Source organism: Argiope bruennichi, chromosome 5 (genome assembly GCF_947563725.1).
Source record: "Argiope bruennichi chromosome 5, qqArgBrue1.1, whole genome shotgun sequence".
Taxonomy (NCBI): domain Eukaryota; kingdom Metazoa; phylum Arthropoda; class Arachnida; order Araneae; family Araneidae; genus Argiope; species Argiope bruennichi.
This window is the reverse complement of record NC_079155.1, coordinates 35408415-35436306: the sequence shown is the minus strand read 5'-3', so window position 1 is coordinate 35436306 and position 27892 is coordinate 35408415. Positions and strand designations below refer to the sequence as shown.

At 33.8% G+C, this 27892-nt stretch overlaps 1 protein-coding gene across 1 annotated transcript in view; it reads left to right on the top strand.

Moving 5' to 3' along the window:
• The window catches only part of LOC129969269 (golgin subfamily A member 4-like), a 177952-nt gene that overhangs the window by 142382 nt on the left and 7678 nt on the right, over window positions 1-27892 (top strand). The window contains exons 8-15 of the mRNA XM_056083749.1: window positions 3626-4833; window positions 4987-10669; window positions 13460-13612; window positions 15451-15671; window positions 18663-18798; window positions 22345-22476; window positions 24991-25151; window positions 27232-27379. Coding sequence (XP_055939724.1) covers window positions 3626-4833; window positions 4987-10669; window positions 13460-13612; window positions 15451-15671; window positions 18663-18798; window positions 22345-22476; window positions 24991-25151; window positions 27232-27379 — 7842 coding nt within the window. The remainder of the gene's footprint in view (window positions 1-3625; window positions 4834-4986; window positions 10670-13459; window positions 13613-15450; window positions 15672-18662; window positions 18799-22344; window positions 22477-24990; window positions 25152-27231; window positions 27380-27892) is intronic.

Here is a 27892-nt window from a genome sequence, read left to right as displayed (position 1 = left end):
AACGACCGGAGAATCTTCCAGCCGATCACGCGTTCATCCGTTTTCTCTCTCTTGCGGTTTTCTGGGGTTCTTTGATGCCTGTCCAGTTTACCGACAAATTGTCTGTAAACTGGTCAGTTATCAAAGGATTCAGGAAAACTGCAACAGGGGATGAGGGAGGGCAGGTCGTAGGAACGCCGTTTAAGATGATTTGTATGTACAGTTTGTATTAATTTGAAATTTTCGAAAACGATAGCCTCTAAAATAAAATCTCTTCTTTAAAAACATTTATCTAAATTTTGTGCTAGATTTCAAAAACTGAGATTACTCTGCTTTACTAGTGACATCTATCTGTGTATATATCTAATTATTTCTGGGCCACGGTGGCCTGGTGGTAAGGTCTGGGCTTCGGAATCGGAGGGTTTCAGGTTCGAGACCCGATTCCACCGAAGAACCGTCGTGTAGGCGGGTCTGGTACACGTTAAACGTCCTGGCCAAACGTCCTCCCGCTGGTGTGGCGTGGTGTGGAGAAGGGGGTGCCAGCTCAGGTTTCGTCCTCGTCATCTGACCACGGTTCGAAATTACGAGGTCCGTCCCAAAATAGCCCTAGTGTTGCTTTAAAACGAGACGTTAATATAACTAAACTAAACTAATATAATCTAATTATTTCTAAACTAAAACTAGTAATTCTCTCTTTTATTTCTGGACGCTTTAGTGTATAATATTTTGTGTAATTACTCTTTAAAGATTAATTAACCATAATATCCATAGTTATTTTAGCAAAATACAAGAACATTATTTTCTGTTTAATGTTCTTAAATCACTCTTATTTATGCTTTTTATATTTGTGTTCATACTAAAATTTGATTCTTTCTTCTGCCTCAGCTGACTTCCATAGAGGTGGCATAAATTCATGATCAATGGATTTTAAATCGTGGTTGTAGTTTCAGCTATCAAGTGGACTGTCCTATTCATCATTTATTTTATTTGCATTATAATTCTCAACCCTCTTATATTTAAACTTAGTATAATGTTAGAGCTCGCTCGCTCATAAACATATCAATTTATTTCTATATCTAATTAGCATATAAACACGAACTTTAAAATTCATCACGGACATAAGAACCTGTTGCCAGACTATATTTGTAAATTTTGGAAGAACAGTAAAAGGAAATTTTAAAAACAGTCGATTCTCAATTTCTGCCTGGCAGATAGGGTATAATTTTTTATTTTTACTTCCTTTAATATATTAATTCATTTTTAGTTTTCTAATGCGTTTAGCTTTGTGGCAAATGTCTGTTTGCCTTGTGTTTTGTAGAATTCTAAACTCCTTGCTTATTATCTATATGAAAAAGCTGATTTATGCTAAATTAAAAGTATTTTTGTGATATATTTCACTCTGGGAGATGTCCGAAATATTATTGTACAATTCAAAGCAATAATGATCTCTTAATCCCACTTCTTTATAGATTAATTTCTTTTTTATTTTTAAGGCCTCGTCTGACTTTTTTTAATGCATCCAGTAATTTTCCAGATCACTCTAGGTAATTACAAATAATTACCTCAACATTGAAGGTCTAAATCTCCTAAACCAAAAAAATTTGGAAATTACTATATAAACAATGTTGAGAAAGAGATACTTCTCATTTGTCCATTTCTTGGACGTATAAGATGTCGCTAGTCATTATGTTCGTAGATGCCTGTGCAATAAAATAAAGCCAGATTTAGATTGGCAACAAGGATTTTAGTCATGGATTCTTTTTGACATCAGCGACAATGTCAAATAGTCTCTGATTTAAGATAGTTGAGAACACTAAGAAATCAATTTTTTTTGCGAAATTATTATTTTTTTTTCTTAATGTTTGAGCAGGTTTCTTTATAAAAAATCATTAAAATTTTGTTTCTAAGTCTATTTTTGAGAATACACAAACTTTTATATTTGCATTGACATACGTTTTAATGCTATTTTACATCTTTAAATGCTGTTGTCTCAAATTCAAATCTTTGATAGAACTTTCTTACCAGAGCTTTTATTACCAAAGCTTTATTAAACCGACTATTAACTTGTGGCCTGCTGTCTCGGTTAGAGGGGCAGATGTCAAATTAACCAGACTACGCATTGGTCACACCCGCCTTACGCACAAACATCTTTTGTTTGGTCAGCGTCCACCGATGTGCTCAGACTGCAATGTTGATCTTACAGTTTTACACATTTTAATTCAGTGTCCTAAATTTAATTCTCATCGTGTGCGGTTTTTTAATTCATTATCATTGGAAATGCATGAATTGGTGGGAGAACACCCTCACAGGAATATCTTTGAATTTTTAAGGGCCATAAATTTTTTCCATTTTATATGAAAACTATTGGGATTTTAAACATTTTCTTGGAATTTTTTCCATAATTGGAGTCTGAATTTTAAGATCTTTGTCCTTTAAACTTATTACGCTTTCTTTTTATAAGTGTAAAACGTTGTTTGTATTTTAACCTTGAGGAAATGTTTTGTTTAACAATCATATGGTAATATACACGTACCACTTGTTTTGGCGCAGCATAGCCAGTTTTCGCTCTTGCACCATAAAAATCCAATATCCATCCATCCATCCATCTTACCAGAAACTTCATATATTAAAATCTAATGGATATTTTTTGCTCAAATTTGGTATAAAAATTTTTCGTGTTCTGCAGTTCCAGAATGAGGGAATAAGTATTCTATAGTTCAACTATAAAATATTACATAGAAATATTTTATAGTTGTTTTAGTGCTTCACAACGTGGAAAAAAGTGAACAGTTCGTGTTATTCATAAGTCGAACCCCAAAGAATGAATGGAAATACATCTGATTTTTAGTTCAAAAACTAGATAATATATTTCTTAATCTCTCTGCAAAATTTTAAGCAAATTATTTGATAAGGATCTAAACTAGAAAATTTTTGCTTTATATTCTCCTTAGCCAAAAAAAAAGGCCCTTTTCCCCGTTTTTAAAACTTAACGTATATTTTGATTTCATAGGTGTTTTTTCAATCTTTCTTATGCAAATTTACAAAAATATAATTATTTATTAATAGTTTTCAAAAAAATTCCTCCCGAACATACTCGCATACCTTGACCTATTATGATTCTTTTTTGTGGTAGTTAAAAATCTCAAGTATTTATTCCCACTGCTGAGGTTAACTTGGAAGATCTTGAAAAGCCAATAATCTCAATAATCCAGACATTTTTGAAGGGCATGCTGTAAAAAATGTAATGTAGATTTGGGTATTGATTTCTTATTTCTATGAATTTATGGTATTTATGATTTTGTAGTATTGAACTTGAAGAGTTTTAGTCCAAAAAAATATTAATATTCAATACTGTTTCTGTTTTGCAAATATAATTTTTCGAACCCGGATGATCTTTTAAGTTACTTTATATATTTTAAGCATACGAATATTAAAGAAGGACGTATTTTATGCACAGGCGATTATTTATTTGGTACCATAATTTAGATTTTTTTTTTTCCTCTATCTCTGCAGATTGAAAATCTTGAGGATTTATTTGGTACCATAATTTAAATTCTTTTCCTTTCTCTGCAGATTGAAAATCTTATGGATTTATTTGGTATTATTTATAGGTACCATAATTTAGATTCTTTTCATCTCTCTGCAGATTGAAAATCTTGAGGACCTTTTGAAGGAAAAGGACAACCAGGTGGACATGGCTCGAGCGCGCCTGACAGCAATGCAAGCCCATCACTCCTCTTCTGAAGGTGCACTTTCAAGTTTAGAAGAAGCGATAGGGGACAAGGACAAGCAAATATCGCAGCTGAGGGAGCAACGGGACCGGGCAGAGCAGGAGAGGAACGAAGAGAGGGAGCTGCACGAACGGGAGATCGCCGAATACAAGATGAAGATGCACGCCCTGGAAAACGACATGGAGAAGCTACAGGTGAGACTGGAAAAAGCTGCTGCCGAGAAAGACAGGATCGAGGTGAAACTTGAGAATTCCCAATCCGAGTTGGGTCAGGCTAGGGCCGAACTCGAAAAGATGCAATCTGAAATGATGAAGCTTCAAAGTGAAAGTGACCGAAGTCGCAGCGAGTTTGCTAGACTTGCCCTGGAAAATGAGAGAATGCGAGAGCAGTCTGGACGTTTGAAATCCGATCTTGACAGGTCCCAGACCACGTTCGGCAAGTCCTCTATGTACCAGTTGGACGATTACGAGCGACTCCAAGATCGGCTGGAGAAAGCACAAACTGAGCTTCGCAGAGTTCAAGCAGAATATCGAATGCATCAGGCTGAACAGGACCGTGCGCGAGGGGAGGTAGAGCAGCTGCAGGAGAAAATTGAACGTTCCCAGGGGGAGATTTATCGTCTGAAAGCTAAACTAGAGAATGCCCAGGCAGACAAAGAGAGCATACAGGAGGAGTATGATCGAGTACAGTCAACAGTAGCGCGCTCCCAGAGCGAGCGAGACGCCGCTTTGGCAGAAGCAGAAAAGTTGCGCGCTGAACTGGATCGTATACAAAATCTGCTGACTAAGAGTCAGAGTCAGCATGAGAAAACGCAGGCAGCCCTCGACAAAGCCCAACTGGAAACCGATCGCATCCAAGAGAAGCTGGATAAAGCTACTGCGGAAGCACGACGAATGCAGCTGGAGAGAGAACGAGCTCAGTCCGAACTGGAGAACATGCAGACCCAGCTGAGCCAAGCCCAGATGAGTACCTTGAAATTCCAAAAGGAGAAAGAAATGATCGAATTGGAAGCAGAAAAATCGCAGGAAAAATATGAGAAGACATTGGCATCGTTCCAACGACTTCAGAAGGAAAAAGACGCGATGAGTACTGAGATGGAAAAACTTCGAGAAAAGACTGATCTGTTGCAGACCCAGCTGACGAAAGCCCAGAAGGAAAAAGAAAATTCTCAAGCTGAATTCGATGTTATTAAAGACAGATTAGAAAAAACTCAAAACCAGTTGGAAAAATACTATAATGATTACGATTCGTCCCAAAAGGAGGCAAAAGCCATGAGGGAAAACGTTGAAAAGTTACAGTCTCAACTGCAGAAAGCGCAAGAAGAACGTGATTCGGCTAAGAGGGAATATGAAAAACTATTGGAAAAATCAGAAAAGTCTCATTCGGAAATTTATAAGTTACAGGCTAAATTAGACCAGGTGCAGACAGATATGGAAAAAACAAATTTGGAATTAGAAAAGTTACAACTTTCTTCTGGGAAAACTAAAGAAGAGTATAAGTCCGCTGTAGATGAATTGGAAAAGCTTCGGGAGATGCATTCCAGAACATCAGCACAACTCACTATATCGAAGGAAAACGAAGAAAAATTGCGAGTAGATTTTGAACGGTGCCAGATGGAATTGAATGTCATGCGAGAACAATACGATAAGTCCCAAGAGGCGTTACGGAAAGCGCAAACGCAGTTGGATAAAATGCATTCCGAAATGGAAAGTCTTAGGAATGAATTGAATCGCGTTCAAGCACAAGTAGGTAAAACGCAGACTAATCATGAGAAATCCCAAGAACAATTGTCCAAATCGCAAAGCGAAATACAAAAGTTCAAAGAACAAGTAGAACGGTTACAATCGGAATTAAATCGGGTTCATACCGAAAAGGACAGGCTGTTTACCGAAAATGCTAGTCTTAAATCCGAAATCGAAAGGTACCAAAGTCAGATGCTGAAACATCATACAACTCAGGAAAAAGCTATGGCAGAGATCGAAAGTTTGCGCGAAGAACTCGAGAAATTCAAAGAGAAACACGAAAAATTGCAGACTGAATTAGAGAAGAGCAACAGAGAGAAGGAAAAATCTGCTCTCGAGTGCCTGAAACTTCAAACTGAGACGGAGAAACTGGCTAATGAGAAGCATATAATAGAGAGAGAGAAAGATCACCACTTAGAAGAAATTTCAAAACTGAACATTGAAGTAGATAAGCTTAAAAATAAGTGTGAACTTTCCAAAGATGAGCTAAAGAAATTCCAAGATCTTAAACATCAACATCACATGGAAATCGAAAGAATGAAACATGAATTAGAAGTTGCCGAATTAAAGGCAGAAAGACATGCAACATCGGAAGACAGGCAAAAGCAAGAAGTTGAAAAAGTTAAATTTGAATTAGAAAAGGTAAAGGACAGATATGACAGAATCCAGGCTGATTTTAAGAAAGCAAAAGAAGAAAGAGATGCTTTTGAAACAGAAGCTAAGAATCACCAGTCTGCTCTCACTCAACTGCGTGCTCAGCTTGATAGTCTACAATCCACCCATCAAGCTTCAGATAGTGATCTTCAGAGAGCCAAAGCGGAAACAGAGCGGATTCGAGCATTGCTTCACAAGTCTGAAGCTGAATTACACAAAAGTGTTGCAGAGAACAGCAAACTTCAAATAGAAATTACGAAGTTGAAACAAGAGCTTGAAGAGTCTGAACAGTCGTTGGTGAGACATCGCAAAGACGAAACTTCAAGCAAGGGTGAATTGGAAAAATTACAGAGAGAGCTAGATAGAATTCGTGACAAACTCGAAAGATCTCAAGCAGAGGCGCGAAGAAACCTCGAAGATAAAGACAGGCTGGAAACAAAGTTGCAAGAAACTATGGGAGAACTGGACCATCATCGTTCCGTGAGAGGTAAGACAGAAGAATACCAGCAGAAATCTAGAGTTGAGCTAGATTATTCTCACATGGAATTAAGCAGACTAAAAAGAGAATTGCAGAGACTGGAACAACAGCTGGAAGAAGCTCTGGCAGAGAACAAAGACTTGCGCAGAGAACTCTCAAAATCCCTGGAAACAATAACTAACATTCAGAGGCAACTGGAAGATTCACAAAGCGATCTGAAGAGGGCTGAAGATCTCAATCGGAAATTGAAATCAGAAGCCAATTCACAGCGAACGTTCGAAACAGAACTTCTCAAAACCGAAGAAGAGCTCCTGAATGCTAATTCTGAAATAAGGGATTTGAGAGTAGAATTGGCGAAATCGTATGAAGACGCGGCAACTTTGCAGAAGCAAATGGATGACTTGCAGAAAGACATCAAAATACTGATGGAAGAGAATAAAGTTTTGAGAAGTGAGCAAATTAAAACACAAAAAGCTGAAAGCGAGCTTGAAAAGATCGAAGAACAACTTTTCGGTGCAAATGCCGAGAACAGAGAACTGCGGATGGAATTAGCTGAGACCTATGAAACGGTGTCGAATCTGCAAAGAAGATTAGATGATCTCGAAAGGGAATTGAAAGTTGTTGAAGATCAAAACATAAAATTAAAGGCAGACCAAGCTAAGTCTCAAAGAACAGTTGAAAGTGAATTGATAAAAGTAGAAGAAGAACTACTGAATGCTCAGTCTGAAAAGAAAGAGCTCAGGATGGAGCTGGCAAAATCCTACGAAACCGTTTCTTCCATTCAAAAGCAGTTAGAAAGATATCAGTCTGATTTAGCTAAAGCGGAAGATGAAACTAAGAAGCTGAAACAAGAACTAGAAAAAAGTCAAAAAGCTCAAACGCGGTTAGTTAAAATTGAAGAAAAGCTATATCAGGCAAATTCCGAAAATGCTGATATAAGAGCTGAGACAAAGAAACTATATGAAAAAGTATCTAATATTCAAAAGCAATTGGATGAAGCCAATTCCGAGTTGAAGAAATCTGAAGAAAGTAATCGCCTTTTAAGATTAAAATTAGACAAGTCTCTAGACAAAGACAAGGAACTGAAAAAGATAGAAGACCAACTTCAAAGTTTAAATGCAGAAAACAAAGAACTGAAAGCAGAGATATCATCCTTGTATGAGAAAGTTTCCAATTTGAAACTCCAGTTGGAAGATTCCCAAAATGATTCCATGACTTACGAAGAGAAAAATCGCAAACTGAGAAGCGAACTGGAAACATTGAAAGAAAAAATGGATGAAGAAATCAATAAAGTGACTGAGCAACTAAACAACGCCGGGGCTGAAAATAAAGAACTCCGAATGGAACTCGTCAAAACATACGAAACTATATCTAATGTCCAAAAGCAAAGAGACGATTTAAATATCGAAGTGAAATCTTTGCAAGAGAAAAATGAAAGATACAAGAAAGATCTCGATAAAACAGAAAAGAAAGTTGATGAGTACAGTAAAATCGATATCCAGTTCAGAAAATTGTCGCAAGATAATGAGTCGTTGAAATCTGAGTTGTCTAAGCTCCAAGATACACTTTCATCAACTCAAAGGAAATATGAAGACGTTTTGGATAGAAAGAACAGAGCTGAGCTTTTAAACAAAACACTGAAAGAGGATCTGGAGAGATTCGCTAGGCTCGATGACGAAAAAGACCAACTTAAAGAAATGTTACTAACAGCACAGGATGAAAATGCTGATATGCGAAGGGAAATGAAACGATCCAATGAGGCCATTTCGAATCTGCAGAAGGAAATCAAAGCATTCAGCACTCAGTTGGGGAAAAAAGAAGAAGAGATCAGGAATCTGCGAACGAACTCTCAAAAATCGACGAGAGAATATGAGGATAAATTAAGTGAGCTTAAGAAAAAACTGGACGAAGCTTTGGCAGAGAAGGAAGTGTTGGAAGAAAAAATTAAGAGATTGAATGAAAAAATCAGTCATCTTGAGAAAGAGTTGAGTGATGAAAAATACGAGCTAAGCAAAGCACAAGAGCAAACGAAGAAGATGACATTTGAACTAGAAAAAGCAGAGAATAGACTTAAAAGCGAACTTGAGAAAACGGAATCTTTATATGACATCAATGAAGAAAATAAAGCCTTACGCACTGAGCTTTCCAACTGTCAAGAGACAATTTCCGATATTCGCAGGAAAATGGATGATATGGCTAATGAAAACAAGAGACTCAAAGATATCGAGAATCAGCATAAGTCAGCATCTGAAAAGATGAAATCTCTTGAAAAAGAATTGAAAGACTTGCAGCAGAGATTTGAAAAAGTGGAGAATAACAACAAAGATTTGCAAGGTCAAGTGGTAGAATACAAACAAGTTGTTGAACAGACGCAGAAACTTTACATTGATACACAAACACAACTGAATGAAGCTTTGGGAGCTTTAAACAAAAATCAGAAAATTCTCGCTGATTCGCAGAAAGAATTGGAGAATTCAAAGAAAACTGTATCCGAAACTGGAAAAATGTATCGCGATGCGCAGAAAGAACTGGCTGATGTCAAAGAAAAACTATCGACATCGGAGAAAATGTTGCAAGAGGCTAATTTAGAATTACAGAAGCTTAAGGAAAGGAACAAGACACTGGAGGAGCAACAAACAAATACTCAAAAAACTGTTTCTTCTGAGCTTCAAAGATTAGAGGAAGAACTGCAAAATTCGATTTTGGAAAACAAAGAGCTACAGATGGAGCTCCGAAAGTCATACGATGAGATATCAGATATTAAGAAGCAGTTCGAAACCCTTCAGGCGGACTATCAGAAATTGAAAGATCAAAATAAGAAATTAAAGTCGGATTCTAAGAATAAGAAAACACTTGAGACTGAAGTGCAGAGGCTAGAATCGGAATTACAAACCGAAAAAACAGAAAACCAAAAATTGAAATCTGAATTGAGCGAATATCACGAAAAACTGTCAACTTTGCAGAAGAAAATCGAGAACGTTGCTGTCGAGTTGGATTTTGCGAAAGAAGAGAACAGGAATCTGAAGCAGTCACATCACTCTGCGCAAAGAAATATGGAAAATGAAATCAAGACCTTAAAAGACACCATCGAGAACAAGAATTCCGAAAACAGCGAAATAAAGAACGAATTGGCAAAATCGTACGAAGCTGTCTCCAATCTTCAGGAGGAGGTCGAAAAGTATTTGGAAGAACTGAAGAAACTGCGAGAAGACAATCGAAAATTGCGATCTGAGCATCTGCATTCGCAGAAGACCGTCGAAAGTGAGTTCCAGAAATTCGAAGAGCAACTATACAAAGCCCAGGATGAGTTGAAAGATGTTCGAAAAGAGCTAAAAGAAGCACATAGCACTATTTCTGATCTTCAAAAACAGTTAGACACATCTCAAAACGAATGTACAAAGTTGAAAGAAGCTAATAAAAAGTTAAAATCTGAACAATCGAAATCTCAAAAAAGTGCTGAAAGCGAAACTCAAAAATTGGTTGAAAAGATCGAAAGCCTTTTCATAGAAAATGAGAAATTAAGCACTGAGGTTAACCAGTATGCTGAGACGCTTAACAACCTAACAAAGCAAATGAGTGAAGACCAAAAAGAGATAGAGAAGCTTAAAAAAGAAAAAGACAAAGCAAATACCGAACTGGCTAATGCTAAGAAGGCTATGGAAGCTGAGTTTAGCAAAGTAGAGAAAAGAATACAGGTCAGTGACGCCGAAAACAAAGAACTCAAATCCGAGCTGGCCAAATCCGGTGATACGATCGCAGCATTCCAAAAAGAACTGGAGGAATGTCAAATAGAATTACAAAAGGTTCGGGAGCAAAACAAACAACTGAAAGCTGATCAGCAGAAAACGCAGAAGAATGTCGATAAGAATGTTGGTGCAGAAAAAGAAAAAATGGAAAAAGAAATTGCAAAGTTGCAGAAGATGGTTGAAAAGCAGAAAGCTGATAATCAAAAAATTGTTCAAGAATCGGAGAGCATGAAAGCTCAGTTAGAAAAAGCTCAGGCCGAAGTTCAAGCGTTTGGAGTGGAAAGGGAAAGGTTTCAATCGCAATTAGAAATGCTTGTTCAAGAAATCGAACGAAGAGAGGTCAGTCAATTCCAAATGCTCCGTTCTTTTTTAGTTTCTCCTTCGCCCACTTCACTGCAGTTTAGTTCAAGAAATGGCTTTTTAGTTTGGTTACATGCTTCATTTTTACGTTGCAGCCATTTGTTTTGTTTTGTTGTGTTGAAAACGATATTTTTTACTGCATTTTCAGTTGCGATTTGAATTATGATTTTTTTATTTTAGGCATTAGATTTTATTCTGTGCGAAATTATGACTTTTATGATTTATCCGAGTCGTTTTTAATGCTTCGAAGCATGATTTGTTATTGTAAGTGTTCAGTTTTGCTGTGTGAAAAAAAACGATTTATTGTTTGGTTTGCGTTTTTATTTGCGATTTGATGCAATTTTATTTGCGTTTTTATTTGATATTTATCTCAATTATGCTTTATTATTATTTTGATCAATTGGTTTTGCTTTGTTAAAATCTTATTATTTTAATTATTTATTTTGGTCATTCTCAGAGTTATTATTTTTTTATAATTATCCTTTAGTTGTATCTTGTTAAAAATGATGCTTTTAATGATTTTTTTTATGATTTTTCATGCGTTTTTGATTACTATTCAAAATAATATTTATTTTCAGATTTTAAATGAAAGCTTTTGCATGTAAATGTTTTCATATTCTTTTTTGTATTTCTTTTATTCATTGCTATATAGTAGCAATATTTATATGTATACAATACTATATAGTAGCATTATTTATATGTATACAGGACATATTCTTATATCTTTATTTTACATTTAAAGAAATATTAGTATGGTTGCGCGTTCCAACGAAGCAAACTGGAGTTGAGTAAGTAATGTCTATCTACCATAAACTGACCTTGCGAGATGGATCGTTGCTCATTTAATAAAGAATCGTGCAAGTCTGAAATTTTATCTTAACCAATGAGATTGTTTACTTTTCAACATTCTGATTTACGTTGATTAACAAACGTTTCTATTCTGTTCTTCCATTCTCCTTTGCCTCCCCAAACGTATGGGAGGGTGGAGTACTGTAGAGAATATATTTTAATAATTAAAAAGGACGGCAAACCCTCGAAGGTTACGGCTGCGCGCAAGCTTGAGTGTTTTTCTACTACTTTCAAGTGTAGTGACGCATTCTATCGCATTTTGTGCTTCATAATATAAGGAAGAAAACTATGTGTGCATTTTGGAAGGCTTTTTCTTTCCATCAGCTGGAACAAAAATGTAATACACATCTTCAATTTTGGACACAAACCAAATTGAATTCGTCTAAGTCGCTGCGTTTTTTGAATTATTGGATTCACATACAAGCGAGTATACAAACCAATAAATGATTCCCCACCTTTGCAGATTTTGCCCAAATACACATCCACATTTTTGATGATAAATCTGTTTAGCAAATTTCATACATATAGCTCTTTACATTTTTGATTCATCGTGTTCACAGGGTTGACAGATTTTCTTATAAAGGATTTCATCCTAATCGTGATAAAAATTCGGAATTGTCAGATTCCATTATTCTATCCCAAACAGGTCCCCCCCCCTTCAATTATCGGGCTCACAGGCAGGCATATATAATTCTAAAAACGTGTTTTTCAATCTGAAAGAAGTCTGAAACACGGAGATTCGTCAAAATCTCAATTTTAATCATTAAAATATATTCTCGTTGTGTGAGAAAAAAGAAAGATCAATTGCGTAAATATGAGCATCAAGGAGTAAAATAAAATGAGCCTTTACATACAACAATAGCGTAGCTGGAAAATCTGAAATGCATTTCTTATTTAAAATGAATGGAAATTAATGAAACCAACATTTTAGTTAAATTAACGCAATTCGCTTTTTTTTTCTGCTGTTTGTTATAGTTTTCAAATTAAAACCCCTTATTTCGTATATTCCCATTAGAATGACGTGATCAATCTCAAGATAGTGGCGGAATTCGATATTTTTGCGACCTTAGGCAGTCATGTTATGAGGTCCCTCTTTTAAGAAACTGATCAATTTGCACATTTAAAAAAAATTAATTAACATATTAATATGTTCTAATTATTATTGTTATTTTAGTAACTTAATGAAAATATTCATTAATACTATGCATTTTTAAATACTTTATTATTTAAGCAGACACTTGGCGTCTTTAAATATGGTAATAATTAAATAATGTAATAAACAGATAGGAAACTGACCAATTATACTTGACAAAATATTAATATTTTATAATTCGTTGAAAATATGTTTATTACGAATGTGCTTATTTGGCTATTAAACTAAAAACATTTTTCAATCGACATGCTTGCTCTCTTCTCCCTCAACCTTGCAGCCATAGACAGCTCCCTAGTTGGAAATCCACTATTTGTCGCAGCTGATAAGCATAACCTTAACCGACTACTCAGACCCACCATTATGGCACACGGATTTATCTAATTGACCGGACTGCAGCGAGAGCAACACTGACGGGACCTATGGTTGAGTCGTAAAAGCCATCACCGGCCACAGTACAACCCTTCCCGTGGGACGCTCGTCCCGTCATCGATAGGAGATATCCGACCCTCCACCCGGTGGCGAGAACCAATCACCATACCGGAAACTTCTCGTCCTCATTTCTGAGATTCTCCCCCAGTAGTAGTGGATAAGATTAGAATTACTTCCACAACTCTAGTTTTCTTTATTCAAACATGTAATTTCGTTAAATAAAAGATAAAAGGTCACTTCCTGTAAACAGTTACTTAACACATTTGGAAAATTCTAAATATTTTCGTACTTTAATTAAAAAGAATTGTTTCAAGAACTGTTGCAATTTTTTTATGTAGCTACAAGGAGCCGATACAGCTGCTGTAAAGCAGGGTGAATCGGAGGCACTGCGTAAACAGGTGGAAGAGAAACAGAAAAGAATCGAAGATATGGAAAAAATGTTGAAGAAGTGTAGGGATAAAATAAAACAAATGGAAGCACAAGTACAGCAGGTATTGCTTTATGTGAAATTTCATTATTTTATATTATTTTACTATGCAACTAAATTCTAAAATGATCTTTACTTCGGGGTTTTTTTTTGGGGGGGGGACGGGGGGTCTCTATTCATCTTTTTCACTCAGTAACCGACTTACGGTTCATTATCTAAGAGACGAGCATATGGTTTTTAAAAATTTTACCTCATAATTTCAATGAAATTTGAATTTTTATATTCAATATCTGATTTTTAAATCTTTTTTATTTTATTGGGATTAAATGAGAATTTTTTAATATCTTTTTTAATTTCGAACTCGATTAACGACAGGGTGCTATTCTAAAAAAAGGAATTCAAAATATATTTATTTATTTATTTATTGCATGAAAAAGAATATATTTACTTGAGTTCTGATTTTTAACAAATGAAATCTTGAAAACATTTAACTGACTAATAATAGTTTGGAAATCATGCGAAATTAACGCGACATGGTTTGAAAATATAGGGTAAAAATAAAAAAGTGGAGGGATTAAATGAATGCCAAGTTCTGAATTTCTTTTAAGTATAGAGATTAATTGCTTAATTCTTCAGCTTCCATATTTATATATTATTTCGATAGGCGCGCTAACTGTTTTGTGGGACTTTCCAAATACGAAATAGGAAACAGCTCTAAACACTCTTTCAATTTATGGCGAATTCATCGTCAGATAGTAAGAATTCGAATTATACCTTATTACCTTTTATCTTTACAATCTTATTGAAATGCATGGGAACGAATAAAGGGTGATACTTGGGGGAGGGGTGATAGTTGTAAAGGAGGGGAGGAACGTGGGGAATAACATAAGAACATTTATATCACATCCTAAAGTCGAATATGGTGGGACGAAGGAGGGATGGGTAACATCATACCCCAATCGCCATTTACACTTTCTAAACTGCTGATGGTTATTAGGGCGAAAAAAGGACCCTAGTACTACATTCCCTCATTAAGCGAATGACACAGAATACGATTATAAAAATCTTTTCACTTTTTCCTTAAATAATAGCTTTAGATCGTTTCTTGGAGACGCCTTTTCTTCTCTATTTTCCCCAGAGATCAATTTAGGTATCTTCGGTCTTAGATAATGCATATTATGAGGCCCTTATTTTCGATCAATTTTATTTCACATTCCAACACATTTTTTACTTAATTTGCATGCGTATTATTTATTTTAGGTTATTTTTTTATTTCAGTAAATTTGCGAAAATGCACGTGTTTTTTATTTATTTACTGTGACTTATGACTGAGTGAACATCTATATTTGTAGTTAGTATTGTATAACCGTATTACTGCATATTAAATACTATACTAAATGGATGAAATGAAACAATCTCGGACCCGACTACTTATACTAGGAAAGGCGTTGATACTTTTCTTATATTTGGTGTACAAATTCGTCTCTGTCATTTTTAGATGGAAATCAAAATTGCATGCTCCTTTGTGTACAAATCTGGCTGCATTTCGCCAGAAAGATTAACTATCTTTCTGGCGGGATTTAAATACTTCTATGTCAACTTTATTTTATAGTCCCCTAGTTCCACTTCATTTCAGGATTTATTTTTTTAATAAAGGAAAGAAGTCGAAATAACAAGTACCTTCTTAACACCTTGACTGCCATAGTGGATCAATGGTGACCGGCGGGTTCATATAAATTACATTTTAAGAAATTCAACATGGCAGTCAATAATTTAACCAACAAATACTGCATTTTTTAAAATGAAAGCAAGAAATAGAAGCAACAAGTGCCTTCTTAATCTATAAAACTGCATTTTAGTTATTATGTTTTCAGGATTTGAAAACTTTCTGTTCTCTTTCAGGCAGCGCCAGATGCGAAGGGTGAGAACCAGAAACGGTTAGCTGCCTTAGAAAAGCTATGCGAAGAGTTATCGAAAGAGAAAGAGAAGGCGGAACAAGAAAACAACAAGTTGAAAGAAGATGCACAACGCTTGCAAGCCGAACTGGATCGCTTACTGGACGTGATGACTGTAGTGGAAAAAGAAAAGTTCACTTTGAATGAACAAATCAAAGAACTGCAAGAGTAAGTGGACTTAATCATTTGATATTGTTTTATTATCTTTAGTTTTGGGCTTGAATTATGAATTCATGGCAAATTCCTGGGTTGTATTTGGTTTTGTAACGTAATTTCAACTATGAAAGTTATGAGAGTTCTCCTCAACTTCCAAAATTGTTGTTTTTATTGACTTTAGTTTGATTTCTGTTTAAGCAGTTTATAAGTAAAAAATGTTTATTAAACTAACAAAGCATTTACCTTTAGGAATCACCATAAAGAGAATTGAATTCAAAAACATTTGTCTAAAAAATCAAATTTCAAAGTAATTATAAACAAAAGGAAAAAATATAGAAGTTTTGTTTAGCATATCCTGAATACTTTCGTACAAAAATTGCCAAAGTTGTTAATTTGGGAGTCAATAATTCTGTGTCTGCTGCAGTCTGCTACAAAAATGGGTCAAATCAAATTGATCAAACGATTGCAAAACAACTGCTAAAAAGACTAATCAATTTAAAAAATCGAACGGTTGCAAAACAACTGTTAAAAAGAGTAGTCAAATTAAATTGAACAAACGATTGCAAATCAATTGCTAAAAAAGATTGGCACACACTGCAATCCACATCGCTTCTCGCGCGACATTCTCAATATGATTATAAGCTGTAACCATCTGAACTATCTTCTAAAATTGTTAGTCTTATCTTTTATATTATTTAATTGATTTTAAAAGCTGTAGGAAAAATTGTAAGAAAAATATCCATTTTTTAAAAATTTTCTAATATAAAAAGTATATAAATTGGGAGTTTGTAATCGTCATTGAATATGAACTAGAAATTTTGAGGAATCCTTAATTTCAGACCGCCTTGAATTTCCAAAAACATGGTTCTGGAATTATGTTCTGTCTTTTTATGAACTCGTTAACTCAAAAACTTTTAGACCTAGATGGACGAAATTCGGTATGTGGTCATTACATGAAATTTATGAATTTCTGTCAAATTTTGTACAAAATCCCTTCACAAGAATTCTGTTTGAGTGTAATTATTGAACATGATTGCTACAAAACTGAAATATTCAAACAAAATTTTAATTTCATCAGTAGATTCATTTTTCCCGACCAATTCAAACAAAAATCTATAGATATTAAATCCGTGTACCTAATTTTATCTATCTAGATCTCTTCGTTTTGTAGTTACTGTTTGTATTCGGACTTCGTTTTGTATTCTAACAGACGAACTTCTTCTCAGTGGATTGTGCTCAAAATTTGATAGAAATCTACAAAATTGATGTAAAAACCGTATACCAAATTTCATCCATCTAGATCAAAGCATTTTTCAGTTGTATTTGTCGCAGTCAGATGGATATTTCCCAAAAATATGTTTTTCGAATTCGGAAAGATGTAAAATGTGGAGATTCGTCAAAATATCGAATTCGAATTTTTTTGACGATTAAAATAATTTTTCTATATTATGCATAAGAGAAAGTAAAAATTCTATTAAAAAAATTGCTAGCAGTAACCTTCAGTTTGATTCATAAAAAGGAAATATAATGAATTAATTAGCATAACATAATAAAAATTGCAGACCCCAGCTGATTGCTATGAATTTATGCTTAGGTTTATTATCACACCGATAAATTAGTCAAGTTAACATTGAAAAAAAAAAACTGCCCCTGTTGCCAAACGCCAAAATAGAAGGGATTTCGTATCCGTTAATAACGCAGACCAAAAGAGCGGAAAGATTTTTAACTAAGCCCAGGATTACAGATGGCGGTGTATGATTATATATATTGATTATATAATTTTTTAATTAATAATTAAAGTTTGGTATTGTGCGTGAAAAATTTATACTTACAACTAAATAATATTAGAATGTATTAGAACTGAATATAATTCTGATTTATTTTGTTGAATGTAATAGTGCATATTCAGGAGATTAAATGTTTGCTGGTCAAATTAGATGTAATCAAAATAAAATTTTGTTTTTCATAACAATAGTAGTACCATTGCCTTGATATATAAGCTGATGAACACTTGCACGATGGCTTCAACGCAGTTAACATCACAAACTGATTGTAAATATATATTTTTTAATTCAGTACCTGGAATGTTTATATTATTTCAATGTTTATAATAAATCCTGTATTCACTTTCATATAACTTGAAATATCAATTTATTATAGAACATCTTTATTAATATAAAAATTAATCAGTGATTTTTATTTAATCAGTCGCCTTTGACGACCAACTTGTTCGTCAGAGAAACTGGTTATCGTTAATTTCAGTTACATAGTTTGGATTGAAGATGTACTACTTTAACTGTTTTACCTATGCTCTGCTTATTGTGTACATGAAACTCTAATGGAGACTAGTCTCGTGACTTATGGAGTTATTAAAAATGTTAATTTGTGGTTCATATGATAAATTTTGTGTTTTGTAACTTCATTTTTTTTACCCTTGTAAAATACACATATTTAAAAAAAAGTCCTTATTCTATTCTTTTATTGACGAAATTCTAATTAAAATTTCAAAAAAATCCTCCCCCCGAGGTGCACATTCCCACCCTCCAAGATATATAAGTGCCAAGTTTGGCAGCTGTAGCTCTGACGGTCTGGTTTGTGAAGTGTCAACGCACACACACACGTACACATTCATTTCTATTATTTTTTTTAATAAATTTAGCAGTTATTGATAGGTAATAAAATAATAACAATATTTTTTTTCATTTTTAGTTTTTAATTGCAAAATGTAATTATGTATTTTTTTTTTTATTTTTAAATAATAAGGTTACATTTCTAAATTATAATCTATTTTTGTAAGAGTTCTTTTTCAAATTTTTCTCTTCTTTTTAATTTCTCCTATAAGAAATGTTTACTTTTATTCCTAGAAATGTATAACTTACCTACTTGAATACAGTTAAAAGAATGCAATTATTTTGATAGGAATTTCAACAGTTCGTCATTTAAATAATTGTCATTGTGCAATTTTGTTTTACTCTCTAATTTCGTTTTATCTTTTCCGCCCAGGGCTATGAAGGACAAAGATTCCAAAGTACAAGGTGCAAAACGGGGCCAACAAGCTGAAAGAAACAAAAATGCCCAGATGTTAGAAGAAGCTAGGAGAAGAGAATCCGAAGCGACTAAAGAAGCAGCTAAAGCGCAGGTACTGCTTTTCAACTCTTTTTGCTCATTTGTAATGGCGTGATTATTAATGATACTGTATTTGATGATTAGTAATGGTATTGGATGATGCTTGGAAATTTATAACAACTGTATTAAGTTCCCTGGGAGTATTTTTTCCTCCTTACATTTTCGTGTACAAAGTGTACATAGAATTATAATCGTCAAAAATATTTATTATTCTCTAACAACAATCCTCTTCTTCCCACATAAAATTTCCAACCTTGGATAAGACAGCGAATGTCTTGCATCTATTAGTGAACAATAGTTAAAATACATTGATCTCCGGCGCGAATTAAGAAGCATTTTTACTGAATCTATCGGGTGATAATTGGCGATCAATCTAAGACATGCGATGAATAATACACGAAAATCAAATTTGTATTTTACATGCATTTTTTCCGACCAATTAAAACTAATATTTTGAATAGAACTGCAATCGCAATCATAAAATTGCTTACCAAATTTCATTTATTTAAGTAATTGTATATGCTTACATGCAAAAATGCTGACTGAGAAACGGTCAACAACGGTTTGACAGATTTGGATTAAAATTTGTTAAGAATATACTTTTAGATGCTTATCTGTATATCGAATTGTATTTATTTGGCTTTTTACATTTTCTAATTATTGAATTCACTTATATTCGGACGGCTGGGACAAACATACTTCCTGTAAATCGATTTCTTCCAAAATTTGATAGAAATCTTCAAATGTGGTGTAAAGTCTATATACCAAATTTCATCCAAATAGCAGAAAGAGGTTTTTATAGTTATTTTTACAAACAGACAAACGAATAGACAGGCGAATTATCATAATATCAAAAATGTATTTTTCATCATAATCTCGAATTTGAAGTTTTAGACGGTTACAGTACTTTCTAGGCGAAAAAAATTAAAATATAGATGCCAGTGATGTATTTCATATTTGGAAAATAAACATCCGCTCGCCCATAAAAAAAGCAGATAATGCAATTGCCTCAGACTATATCTTAACCAATTATTTATTCGCAGATTGTTTTGATACAAGCATAAAATCTATTAAAATAATACATAGGATTATAATTACACGATTCTCAATTACACGTAGCATCAAATCAGCATATACATGAGTCTTGTTTACGTTGGGATATTAAATACAAAAAGTTAGAAGAACACGTGATTCAGTCGAAATCAAGTGATTATCCGTTATCAAAATTATCAAAACTTTAAAAAAAAATTAATTACTTAAAAAAATAAATATATTTTATAATTAAGAAAAACATAGTAATTTTTGTGTCTATTTAATGAAGATTCTTCCTTTTTTTAATTATTAGTATTCGGAATAAAATCCATAATACACTTGGAATAGTAATGCACTCAGATAATCACTGGTGTAGCTAGGTGAAATGTCACCCAAGTATGATATGAATTTTTCGCCCTCCTTTTCCCCTCCTATTCTCCATCAGTGCTTTAACAAATGGCGCCCGTGACATAGCATTACTTTTTTCTTTCCCCAATATTTCATTTCAAAAAAGGAGCAAACGTTTGTCCCTATGGCACTCTAGGCATCTGTATTCTCATTGCCTCCCTCCCCTCCACGTTCTCTACGAACTGCAGATAATATACATTCCCGGAATGAAGGCGTTATACAAGAATTTGTATATAAAAGGGTTTTTTTTCGTTTGTTTGTTGAAAAACTAGTGATTTGTTATCATATGGAAATAAAAATTAGAAAGTTCAAAGGTGATTAGGGTTTTTTTTTTTTTTTTTTTTTTTTTAAATATGGCCTTCAAAAAGGTGATAAACTGCTTGTTCGTTTAATATTGTACTCTTTGAATATTTATACAATCCAATTACGTTTTGGCAACATATCGTTAATGTTTAATTTGCGTGACTAAAATGGAAATCTCAATCTTCAGCAATTTATCTCAAGGGGATAAAAGCACTTTAATGCTAGCAATCATTAAATTGAAAACGATATTTTATACATAGCAGAAAAATGAAACTTGGTGCATAAAATATCTTTTCGCTGCATTTGTACATTGTAAAAAAGGCAAGCATAGTTGATTATATTCAATGTTTATGCCTTTATTATGAATGATGTATTTTATGAGAAAAAATAAAGGCTAGCATCATGCATAGAATTTATTTTAACATCTTTTTCATCATTCAGAATTCAACTGGATAATTTATAGAAATTTTAAGCTTATATTTGAGAAATAACTTATGGGTGAATTCTTTCCATATTTATGAAATTTATTATTATGAGTAAACACTGCCTCTAGCGATTCCAGGTTGAGTTCTCTTCTCCTACTCCTCTATTGAATTTAACCTAGCCATGAATCATTAATTGCAATGAAGATGATGACACTGCTTCCAGTCTCTTCTGTTTACATCGGTAAATTACAACTGAATTGAAAAATAATCTGTAATATATTGTCATTTGTCTTCTCACCTCTTCCAGCGGTTCTGAGTTATCACTTCCTTCTTATAAAATTTATAATTTGTTGTTAGTACCAATTTTCCCTTCTAGCAATTCCGAATTAAACGCCATTCCTACGGCCTATGCGCATCTTGGGGATTCTTTGATGTCTGTTCATTTTACCGACAATTTCCAAAAAGCTCCCGATCGATGTCCACAGGCGAGAGTGGTTCTATAGTGGGTCAAATTTATGACTATATTCGTAAAGGCAATGGGCCTTTGGAACGGAGCTTTACGTCGTCTCATACTGCCTTCCTCAGAGTTTAACCTATCCACGTATCATTAACTGCTATAAAGACGATGTTACTCTCCCCCACTCACATCAGTTCACTTCAGCACATTACAACTGAGCTGAAAGATGGAAAATAATACAACTCAGATCAAAGTTAGCACAGAAACACTTCAACTCGAGAATGATGGAATAGTGGAGAAGGAAGCAGACATCTCAACTCTAAGATAACGTAACAATCTGTTAGACTAGAAACATTTCAACTCAGAATCATTAAAAATAGGATTATTACTGTTATTTATTATTTGTCGCAAAATAATAAAAAATTCAATTGATGAATTTTTGTAATGATAGAAATTGATGTGTTATATTTCTTGCATAATCTCTCATAAAAAAAAATCACATTTATTCATTTTTGTGACTGTTGTGTATCTTAATTTTTGGTAATTGTGATTTTTTCCCCCTTTCTTCTTTCTCCTTTCTCTCTTTTTGATTATTTTATTTATTTATTTCTTAAGCCATCTGGGGCTGCTGGTTTCTTCTCTAGCTTCTTTTAATGTTTATATATTTTCATAAATAAAAAAAAAATATTCATTTTACTTCATATCAGCCTCAAGTTGATGATATATATGTATATATATATCATACATATTTTGCTATTGTTTCTGTTTTTTTTAGAAGAAATGTGAAAATGTTACGAGTTTAGTTTTGGAAAGATACAAAATTTTCTGTTTGTTTTTCTGTTCGTTTTCTGTTTATTTTATTTATTTTGGTTCTTTTTATTTTGATTTTATTTTCCCGCCTTCCCTCCCTCCCCTCCCCCGTTTTACTCATCAGGAGCAAGTGCTACAGCAGCAAGAGAGGATAGAGGAATTAGAGGAGGCTTTGCGGGAGAGTGTTCGAATCACAGCTCAGAGAGAGGTAGCTGTGGCTCAGAAGCAGTCCTTCATCGATGCTGCCAACGTTAAGGTATCATTTTGCTTATTCCTCTGATTTTATTATTCTACGAAATTGGATCTTCCCCCGATAGTTAAATGTTGGTAAATATAAAATTGCTAGTCAGTGCGTTTCTTTCTCAAATCGTGCAATGATTGTGCAATCCATGGCACAGCAAGGTTCAATGACATTAAAACAAGCTGGACATAAATCTGTTGGTCAAAAATAATGATTCATTACGCATAATTATACCGCTAAACATCGGAATATTTCACTGTTATAAAAACCAGACTAAAGGTGGGGCCAGTACGCAGCGCATGCGTAGAAAGGCTGAAAAATGCTGTTCGGTTCATGGCAAGTACTTGTCCCGATGGGACAACAACATGCCACTGTATTGTATTTCTTTTTTACTGTGCATGAGTTTGTGAAATTCTGCGGGTTTTTTTTTTTTTTTTGGCGTGAAAAATGGATTACTTATCATAGATTAATTATGACATTTTTTGCTCTTTATTCTTTCTCATACGAGGTTGTGTTTTTTTTTATTTGTCATTTTTTTATAGTTTTCAAAATTTTGGTGTGTTGACCTTTTTTTAAAAAAATTTTACCATGTTTTTTGTGTAAATATCCATCATTTTAATACGATACGCAGTGCAAAAGAAAAATTCAGGGACGCTAAAGGGGCAGTTTATAGCCAAACATGAAATGTCTGAATCTGTCTTAAGAAATTGTGGCGAACATAAATCAATCCCTTTCTGTATTGTCTTACTGGCCGAGTGTAAACCCACCTTTAAGAATAATCTCGTCCGCCAAAGTTGGAATTTTAGGTGCCAATTTTTCGCTATGTATAATCCTGCCAGTTTTAATTGCACCCTATAAAGTCGTTTGTTACCATTTTGGTGTTACCAGTGAAAGAGCCAAAACTTGCCAAATGTTGCACCAAAACCAAATTGGCATTGCAACCCTATAAGCATTTATGAAATATTTATAATGAAATTTATGAAATTTCTTTTTTTATGAATATGTTTTTATGAAAAGAAAACAGCACCTGTTTACGTTATTTATACAAGTTTACAAAATTAATGAACATTGTTCGGTTGTTTGTTTGTTATTTGGTTTTCGCCATCGAATCGCCAATCTTTCACCGTTAATTAATAAGTATCGCCATTTCTTGTAGCTATCCAAGAAGGCGTACTAATAACCTAGATTATCATCATAGCAGTTCTACTGAATATATTTGGGCTTTATTATAACACTGATTGTCTCTCCTGTAACCAAGAAAATGACATTGAACATATTCTCGTGCGCCATTTGAAGTATTCAACTCAAATTATAAACCTTTGGAGCGAGCTCATTTTCCGTCACCAAGAAATTTGTCTCTTAAAATTTTGATACAAAAAAAACTGTTTTTCATAAGCGTTATCTTCAAATTTTTCTTCGTTAACTGAAGTTTTTTCATATTCATTAACTCTGATTCCTGGCGTTAGGAAATGACAGCTTTTGCTGCTAAAGATCCCATTGAATCCATATCAAGAATAATGATAGCGCACTTTTCGCCAGTTTTTGGAAGGTTGAAATGATTTTGTTTTCTTTGTTAAGAAATTGGCATTAAAGCAATATTTACATACAGCCAGCTACAATCCATTCAGTTAGACCATGCATGCGCAGAATACTGTACAGTAGCAAGTATTTGACCCGTCGAGACAAGAGTTTGCTATTGTTCGCTCTTTCAGCGTATGCACAATCTTTTTACTGCGCATGCATAATCTTACTGGAATCTTGCAACTGGTTGCGTATAAACCCACCTTAAATGTTTACCATGTGTAGGAATATTTTAGAATAGAAATAATTATTAGAATCTTGCGATTATTGAATTATAGCAAAAGAACAAGAATACTTTTTGATTATATAAAACAATAAAAGGATAACGTGTTCCCAAATATACGACGTAGGGCGTAACTATCAAATTATTTTTAATTTAATGGAATTTGTGGCTGAAAAGCAATGCTTCGTCACACTTTTCATTATGATAAGTGAGTTTATTTCATTTAGTGCTTTGGTGGTAGCTTCATAAGCCAGTTAACAACCTCCGGACACGAGTGATCACTTTTGTCTAGTGATTATGTTACGCGGCTACGAACCCTAACTTTGCGAGTTTGGTTCTTTTCAACTCAATGATCCAATGTCATATTTATTCCGTGAAGCAATTGACTCAGTGGCGACTGTAAAAAGTATATTCTCGTAAAATCCTAGTTTTCTGGGGAAAAAAATAAAATTTCGCCAAATCTGCCCTCAAATCACCAAGTTTACCGCCAAATTGGGCGCCAAAAACTTCGCCATAGAACCAAAATGTGTTCAATATTTTATTTTTATTTATCAATTTTTCTGTGTTTCTCCCAGTGATTTCAAAAGGCTTGTTTTTAATGCTTCTGTTTTAATTTTTTTTTTTTTTTTTTGGTAGTGAAAAATTTATTTTCATGTTGTTGCTTTTTTTTACACATATTTCTAACTGAATATTTGCTGACTTATTTTTCTTTTACCAAACCATAGATTCGAGACATGCAATCAGAACTGATAGGACTTCAAAAAGGTGTGAATGCATGTTGCACGAACTGTCCGCCTTTGAAGGTCAAACTGAAAGAGACAGAAACGAAACTCAAAATGCTCATCACCGAGAGAAAGCTTCATTTAGAACAACTATTTGAAATGAAGTATGTATACATTTCGAGTTTCAGTACTTGTCGGCTGTAACGACGACCAAAAAAGCGCCAAGAAAAAATTTCGCCAATTTGGCGATTTCAATGGTCTAACAATATAGCACGTGATTCGCGCGTTCAAAATTTTTCATAATAAATAATAATGTACTTGAGTATATTTTTTAATTTGGAGAAATTTTTTCTTAGCTCTATTTGGTCGCCGTTAAAACCGTATTGTACCCGAGTTTCAATGAAATATCAATATTTTTCCGTCAATTCTATAGCAATATAAATGCACTTCAAGTGCATAACGCATATCAACTATATTAAGATATATAATACATCATCACACATTTAGTTTTTCATCAGTTTTGGACATAAAATTATTATACATACGCGGGTGTATTTGGACATGTGTCACGCTGGTGTCTATGAACAGAAGCCGAAGATTCATGTTTGGCGACATTTGATGTCGAATTGACGGGAAAATATCAAACAATATTTCTATATTTATTTTTATAATGAACGCTGTAGGTTTTAAATGTGTGCATATTTAAATGGGCTTGGCTTAAATGGGCTTTTCGGTTAGGCAGGAGTAAACGATAGGTCGCCAATAATTTAGATCTGCGCCAAAAGATTTCCCCAAAATATGCTCTCTCTTGCATACAAATCTAATGCGATAACTTAATTGGCGCGGGTCTAAATTATTTGGCGACTTTCCGCTTGCACCCGACTAACCGAAAAGTACCATATGCTTTTACATTTATTTTGAAATGCTTTAGTTAATCTGAAAATACTCATGATTTTAATATGGAAGGCTCCATTTAACTGCTTCACATCTTTCATCCCGGATTCAAAACGAACTATTTTTGATTAGCAGTAGAAAATCTAGGCATTCTGTAATCCTATGTAGTGCACATTTCAAGGTCCCTCTTTAATAATTTATTAATCTAGTTTCACATTTCAACACATCCATAGCTCAATCAGCATTTTTAATGTTGTTGAGTGACGGATTGAGTTTAGTGTTTTTTAATTTAATTTTAATCCTTATATTTTTTATGCTTCGTTATTTTATTAATGGGGATATCTTGAAAAAAATGAGTAAATGATAACATTCTTTAAAAATTAAATGTGTGTAACATAACTATGAGTTATTAATTTCCTTTTTCGCAAATAAAAACATCTAAATTATTTAATTATAAAGGAATGGGAAAACAGATTCTGCTATATTAATAATAAGTAATTAATTGTATTTTAATTTAATTAACCCTTTAAAGGGCCATTTTTTTCTAATCATATTATGTTAAAATATTTTTAGGTTTGAAATTAGAAAAAGAAAAGGGATTCATTTAGCTTATTAGACAAATTTAATTTGATTAATTAATTAATTTGGTTAATTAATAATTAAGTAACAAATCAAGACACATTATTTTGTGTGAGATAAAGAACTGAAGCATCTAAGTTTCTGTCTTTCTAAAAAACATTTGTCTGAACTTATACCAACCTGTATAATTTCATACAAATATTGATAAATTTGGTGGGAAGCATAATTCCCACGGCCCTAGAAAGAGTTAATAATGATTTTATAATTCAGTATTAACATACATTTTATTCTTAATATTCCTAGAATTCATTCATCGAATTACAGAATTTGCGGTTTTTACCAATTTATTTGCCAACTAGAGTAATAAATTTTTTTAATCAATCCGGGCCGCCTATTACTGTTCCCTCCAATCAAAAGCTTCAGGCTCTAATCGGAAAATCCACCACGGTATATCTATTTTTAAGCACGTAGCTAAATAGATTAGATGTGGCATCTGGTGTTAAATTTCGGCTCTAATCCGTCAAAGGGGTTGCTCATAATATATGGGGGGGGGGGGGGGTTAAAGCCTCAAATATGCCTACACCCACTCTTGCCCAAAAAAAAACAGTGTTCATTTTCTTATATGTACTGCTTAGCTTAACATAAAACATCACATGATGAAAATATGCAAGCAAATCGAAGGCAAAAATAACCCATTGGTTATTTACGTGCGTGCGTGTGTATGTGTACTGCTTAGTAAATTTATTTTCTTCCTCCTCATTTTCTTCGCAGGCAAGAAGCTCTGTCGGCGGCCATCAGCGAGAAGGATTCTCATTTAGCATTCCTCGAAATGTCCGGCATTAAGAATGCTAAAATTGCAGAACAGGTCGATAAATTAAAAGCGGAGAAAAAGCAACTAGTCGACAAAATCAAAATAGAGGTCAGTCATACATATTCTTTTACATTTTATTTCAATTTATCCCTTTTGTTGTATTAGAATGCTGTTAACTCATTCGATGCTGAAGGGTCCCAAACGCCAGTTCCATTGAATTACTATGGACTCTCGAGATGCCAGGATATTACTGCGAAGTTCCTCTTCCTTCCATTAAATATGGTTGATTGATTGAGTACCAGAGGCACGTGTTTTGTTCTTTGAATATGCTAGTCCAAATGGGTTGAGTGACATCAAGGGTTTCTTTTCTTTTTTTTTTCTTTGAACTCTAAAAGATGTCTGAGCATACATTTCTCTTTTGTAAATCAACTCCTTGATACAGGATGCCATTGTGGTTTCTGAGGGGAGGGAATCTTTCTGATCTTTGAAAGAAAAACTGGGGTATTCCAACCTTCTGAGATACCTGAACTCCAATGATCTTAGGAATATGAGGGTTGATATTCAGTTAATACTGTATAACGTCGTTTATTCTTTTTGGCATTTATACGTCATAACATCACA